This window comes from Branchiostoma floridae, chromosome 3 (genome assembly GCF_000003815.2).
Source record: "Branchiostoma floridae strain S238N-H82 chromosome 3, Bfl_VNyyK, whole genome shotgun sequence".
Taxonomy (NCBI): domain Eukaryota; kingdom Metazoa; phylum Chordata; class Leptocardii; order Amphioxiformes; family Branchiostomatidae; genus Branchiostoma; species Branchiostoma floridae.
In genome coordinates, this window is record NC_049981.1 from 9,892,108 (window position 1) to 9,898,585 (window position 6,478).

The 6,478-nt window shown below is 43.2% G+C and overlaps 1 protein-coding gene across 5 annotated transcripts in view; it reads right to left on the minus strand.

Annotated features, from left to right (window-relative positions):
• Positions 1-738: 738 nt before the first annotated feature.
• LOC118411539 (E3 ubiquitin-protein ligase Trim36-like) overlaps positions 739-6,478 on the minus strand; it is an 18,224-nt gene continuing 12,484 nt past the window's right edge. For 4 of the 5 annotated variants that reach the window (XM_035813865.1, XM_035813867.1, XM_035813866.1 and 1 more), the window contains exons 6-12: positions 5,603-5,707; positions 5,127-5,240; positions 4,884-4,979; positions 4,321-4,574; positions 3,625-3,740; positions 2,746-3,081; positions 739-2,422 (exon numbers count right to left, since the gene is read on the minus strand). In XM_035813865.1, the coding sequence (XP_035669758.1) occupies positions 1,854-2,422; positions 2,746-3,081; positions 3,625-3,740; positions 4,321-4,574; positions 4,884-4,979; positions 5,127-5,240; positions 5,603-5,707 (1,590 nt within the window). In that variant the 3' untranslated portion in view covers positions 739-1,853. The remainder of the gene's footprint in view (positions 2,423-2,745; positions 3,082-3,624; positions 3,741-4,320; positions 4,575-4,883; positions 4,980-5,126; positions 5,241-5,602; positions 5,708-6,478) is intronic. The other variant, XM_035813864.1, reaches the window with a different exon arrangement.

Below are 6,478 nucleotides of genomic sequence, written 5' to 3' on the forward strand. Positions count from 1 at the left end.
ACCGTTTACGGAGGCGATTCTCACGATCCGGACACAAAAGGAGAGATTTGTTTCGCTCTTGCGAGAGCGAACGTAAACAATAGCGCCCTGCTTGTCGGAAGATTAAGGAGTTAGATAAGGTAGTGTTTAATTAAGTACAGTGTCTTTAATTACGGGAGACTCTAATTAGAAAGCACCAGCCGAGCCAGGGAGGGTAAGAGAACCAATTTTAAGATGGTTGACTGATTGGGCTTGTCAGAACGAGTGAGTACACAATGTTGCATGGAAACAAAGGAAAGAAAGACAGGTTATGTGACGCCAAAATATGAACAAAGCACGGCCGCATTTCGGACAGCACTTCGCTCAGAGATGCGTTTAACCCTCGAGCAACTAATACATCATCCACGCATTCCAAGACTCAGTGTTTCAGTGGCAGCTACAAAATTATCCTGGATAACGAAAAGTGGCTTATTCTTGGGGCTTTGTAGTTCGGTCATGCGTATAAGGTGGTTTATGATTTTAAGTACTAGTACTCAGCAGCAAGTGTGCAGCAAAATGCATTACTGCTTTTCGTAAAGAAAAGTTGTTTCTTTTAAATTACAGTTTGGTTGCAGTGCCACCTAGCTTTACCAACACGCACTGCAGTTCGTTAGGGTAAGGCAAGGACATTCTCTAATGACCTTGGGTGCTAATAATGTATAATCTTGAGAAGAAACTACTCCATAAGAAACAATAGAAGACAAACGAGACATTACAATGTATAGACACCATGGCATGTATTCGAAAACTGACATGTTGAAAACTACCTCCACATGTTACAGTCTCAAATCCTATCCTATTTACATATTGCCAGAATTGTACAATAAAATGCTCCTTACCGTCACTATCATATTAATGCCCACTGGATGGTAACATTTCGTAACGAGGTTCAAGATTTTAAGTACACATGTTCAGTGTGAGTAATATGTCAAAGGTGCCCCTCAGACATAAACAAACCACGCCTGGACATTGTCATGTAAATCGAGACTGGCAATGGCAGTGACAAGAACTGTTTACAAGTAGGGGCCTTCACCTTTGACATGTTACCTACAATGCAATTCGCTGTTCATGCGTGTTAAGAATCATGTACCCCCTATTTCTTGCGCAACTTCTATTCGGCTAGAATACGGCATTATTGTAACAAGTAAGCTATGGTATGTGTCAATTGTTAGTACTTGACACGTAAAGAGATTATCATGGGTATGGATGGGAAATTTTGATTACATGCCAAAGATAATAAACAATGTACCATATGTAATTAACTAACAACTGAAATGTGCTGCCTCTCCCTATTACATAACGATCGCACAATTCCAATTCACCTCCCCCGTACAGACTAAATTGTTGCCAACCACATGTTTTCTCGTTCACAATTCACAAACTTATTAACTTAAGTTATCAACCCCACCGGCACAACGTTCTTTTAAACAAGTAAATACACAGGTCAATAACTCATCATCAATTAATGATAAGATGAACCAGAAAACCAAATCATGCCCTTTGACTCAATTGCGATGTTAGGGAACAGAGACAAATACATTGTTCTACAATGTTCTTAAAAGGCTTAGGTTCTTAAGCTTTCACAGAGGAGCATATTTCTGATCAATTACAGGATATCGAGACTATTGTGATACTCTCCTGTGTACACATAGAATGATGATGCCACACGTTTATGGGAAGCTCCTCTACGAATGGCTCTTTTATGCCCCAGCCTACTGCTACAAATAGAAGGGGTAGGTTTGTGTGTTTAACATGTAGAACATTACATTTTCAATTCAAGAACATCTTTAACCTTTCTCTTTGAATCTTCTCCTTCTCAATCCCAACCCCTAAATCTAGTAATGGACTATTCCTGGTCCACACAGTCCAATCAGAGGAACGAGAACTTTTCCAGCGTTCACGGAACATTCTTTCACCATTTTTCTCGTCATGACGTCGTAGAAACGGACGACACCTTCGTCGGCGTCCACAAAGATGCCAACGCGTGATCCACAGTCGTCACCATGGCGACATTTGACGCTCTTGTCAACCCCTTCCAATGTTCCCATGGTAACCGTGACGGTTGCCATGGTGCTTGTGACGCCGAGGAGGTCGTTTTCGTCGCAGCTGTCATGGCCGCTGTCAGCGTCGCTTTGTCGGCGGAGTTCGGTTTGGATCGCCCCCTCGTCTGCTACACCGAGAACCGCCAGGAAACTGTCACGACCTACGTTAACCTCCCAGTAATGGTGACCGCTGGTAATCTTGACGTCACCGGTGACGTAATGCGTTTCCATGGTAACTACATGATTGACGGAGTTGTCAGGACGAAGCTTGGCCGGCAGCAGGACGGAGGTGATGGCGCGTCCTTTGATGTCAATACGCAGAGCATCATGGTCGTAGTTATCTTCAAGGTCAAAATGTAGATCTGAAACATTCAAAGAAAATCATTCAAATATTGCTGACAAGAAATCTAAAGGAGGAGAAATGACGATAAGGAAATGATATTTTGCATGTTTGTTGTAGTTAGTACCAGTTTAGCTTTTGTGAAACCTAAAAGGTTATTCCTAGGGACAGCCATGATTTTACTGATGACAGAAAGTTATCTATTACTGTAAATAGAATTTCGGTCCTTTTCCAAAATTAGGAAGGAAGTTTTTTCCCTACATACATCACAACTCTACTTCACTAATGATAAGTTGTGAACTACATGAAATTAAATCAACGGAACCAATGAAAAGAATAACATACCAGGCGATGTCCTGATGGTTCCGATGTCGCTCCACGGACCCGGTCCCGCCGTGTTGCAGGCGCGCACGCGGAAAGCATACCACGCGCCCGACTCCAACTCCGACAGCTCACAGCGACAGGTAATGACGTCAACACACCGGATCGTCTGCGCATGTGTTGGCGCCTCCGATGTCCCATCGTGCAATTCGGCATCCCCACCTACCGCCGCCATTTTCCAGCACTGCACGTGGATGGAGTCGGCGGGTGATGACGTAGGGGGTAGGGGGTTCCATGTGACGTCAACTCGTCCATCCTGAGCTACCATGGCGTTGGTATGCAGAACAACCTTGTTTGGAGCTGGAAAAAAAAGAAAGTAGCTAAAATGCATTTTTCACAAAGTTTTCACGGGTGTTTATGTAGCAGTTCAGTCTGAAATAGGGCCTGAGTAAAGCCTCCACCAGGCTTTACTAAGGAAATAATTGCCCAGGAGAGACAGTCCACGCTAATGTTAACATTCCTTCTCCTGACGGCGCAATTCAATGAAACCCTCTGGTGGCCAAACTCCACAGGCAAACTATTCTCCTTATAGCCAGCGTAGTTGGTGTGGTAGAGGCTACCTAATGAATGTTGCTTGGTGATATTGACAATGAAGCAACCTCGCTTATGCCTAGCATTGCCAATGGGGTCGGATGTACGTCGATCATAATTTTCTTCTCTGTTTTGGCCACCCGAAATAATATTATCACACAGTTCTGCCGGTACTGCTGCAGCCGACCTAGGCCCCGGCTGAGAGACACCGGGTTTCAGACCCATGCTACAGTCACATTCCAATCCGATGCCCAAGCGAGTAGTTTGCAAGCTGTTCAGATTTGTGATTTATGATGTACTAGTACTTCCTACCTTGCAGAAAGTCTAGTTGAGAGAGCATCTCCTCCTCCCTCGTGATGTCAAGAGTCAGCGACTCGCCTGTCGCGTCTAAGTCTACTGGAAGGGGCATCTCCGTGGCTTCTTTAACCCTGCACACAGATAATAAGACTGGGTTAAGAACTTAAGTAGGAGAAATCATGTGCACAGTAAGTCGTAAACTATTAAATGCCTTAATTCTTTTCTGTTCTGAGAAAGACTACAACATTACACTTGAGACTTGTTGTCGATGGTTTTGAAGTCAGTAGGCACAAATATTGGAGACTCTATAATCTAATGCAAAGATCTTATTGTACGCAAACGCCTATGGACCAATTATAGAATAGATTTCCTTGGAAAATTGCATTTCATGGTTTAGACCCTGACTGTGACAAAAAAAATAGATTTTGGCCAATCTGTAAGGACTATGGCCTGGGTGGCCAAGTTTGAAGAGGCCAGTTGTTAACCTAATTCAAATGACGGGATTAGTTTTTCACCTGGGCCCTAGTCGTATATTTTTCCACCATCTATGGAAATTGCTGAAATGGGCCTTTTTGGACACTTGCTGGGGAACTGTGTTGACAGTTATGACTTAAAACGCTGACGAATAAGATTATTAAGTCCATAATTTGCCTATCTTTACATCATATTGAATACAGATTGCAGTAACTGTTACCCTCCTGTGTCTTTTACCTTTTGCAGAGTCCCGTGGCTGTCTGGAGGAAGCAGGCGTGATTGTTCTCCTTCAGGACCTGCTCCACGTACTCGATCAGCCCCGAGATCCCCATCATCTCGCGAGACTGGGCGAGAGCGGCGTCGAGGTCGCTTTCCTGTGCAAACATCACCTTTTCCGCTTTCTCTAGCAAAACTGACTTCCGGTCGTCCAAAATAGAATGAAGAGAGTCGATGGCTTTCGCGATGTTGTCTTTCACCAGAATGGCTGCTTTCTGTAATGAGGAAAAACGGTTCAAAACATGCTCGCTTTTACCGTTAGGAATGGGCGCCGCCATATTGACCGTCGTGACGTCTGAGTCGGCCATCTTGTTTTGCTCTTTGAATCACAACCTGTCTTCGGTAGTTGCAACATCGCAAGACGTAGGTACTTGTTTGACTTGTTTTAAAGATAATTCACAATCTGTTGCAGCAATACGACAAAAAAATAGGAATGAAAAGGGCTAAACTACCATGGTTAGAAGGCTAAGTACCGTAAACGTTATCGTAAATGTTAGTTTCTAAGTTTTTGGCCTTTCGCGAACCTTGCTGTTCTCCCTCTTCTCCATCACCACACGTTTTTGTTCTTCTACCTTTTGCTGCTTGTCTTTCAAAATCCGCAAACTCGATCGCAGTTTCTCCTGAAAATAAGAAAAATAACATAGCAATCTCATAAGAGCTAATACAATGTATCCATGAATTCTTTGTATGGACATAGGGACATTTTTTAAAATAGAAAAGCAAAATTTTAGGTATGTTAGGGAAAAGAAGAGACAAACGTAACTTACTTCGATGTTTTTGTATGCGGTGTTCATTTGGTGAAACTTGTGGTTTGCATGCGATCCTCCCAGTTTGCACAGGTGGCACACTGGTCTCTTACACGCCACGCAGTACATGCTCACCTGCAAGGAGTGAAGAGCGACACCTTGCATACAAAAAGGTAACTGCAAAGAATCACGTTGTATATCTACAATATCAGCAACGTTAACTCCTACCCATCTCATAGAGTAAACCTGTCGAAATTATTCTACTAAAATATTTCACGTAGTTTGGTTCACTGTAGTCTGAAAGACAAGCACACCATACTACGATTGGCAAGGGGATTGGTTACACTTGAACGTCCCATTGGCGAAAGAATTGAAGCTAAAACACCTTGCTGTTGAAAAATTCCATTGATAACTTGCTGCTGTCAGTGTTCAAAACAGCCAATAAAAACAAAGAATTGGTTTCCTGATTTGCTAATGGTTGATGACGTCACGCTAACCTTTTCCGTTTCGTGTTCGACGCACAGCAGCGCCCTCGGGCGGAAGCTGGAGGTAGGACCCACGTACTCGTGCTGAGCTTTAGGGGTGCCCCAGATGTGAACAGTCTGTAAGTAAAAGAAACAAATAAAAATGTTATGAACATCTTTTGTTTTTACCTACCAGTTTGAGGTCATTGTGGCCTAGAAATCACTAGACGGGTCCCGGACGGAAAATGTGGCGCACAAACGAGTCGGAGGGGACTATCGGTGTGCCCAGGGCACAACATCGTGCTCTTAATTAGAGCTTATACCACCCGCAAAGTACAAGGACTTTTAAGCAATACGTATACAACAACAGGGGAGGTTTTCTAAATCCCATAATTCGCACTGATTATGTGAAATCATTCAGAAAGAATGCGTCTAATCCTATAAGTATACCACAATAAATTACGCGTTAATGGTTCACAAAAGGTGTTACTCACACACAAAATGTTACTACAATCACTGGTCTAGAAAACTGCGATGGCTAAAAGCATGTATTAACGGGCTATTAGAGCCCTGATTAGTAGCCTGGGTTTTCATGTGCCCTCATTTACCACGGAAAAGACAGGATAGCTCGACGAATACTGTACGTAGGTGGTTCGGCTCACAAAACACAAGGTCTCATCCATGACTTTCCCATAGACTTCTATAATATAATACGTGTTTTACATGGGCGCGTTCATGATGAAGCTACAGGAAACCTTCCCATATCATTCACTCTTTGTTGAGCACATTTTCCCTAGATAATGACAAAAAATTGCCTATGACCAGAATCCATACATTTGTTGTTTATAGCAATTGCAAACTAATCTCCAAGCAGATCTTGCTGTGGCAAATGGGAAGGAGTTTAGCCGG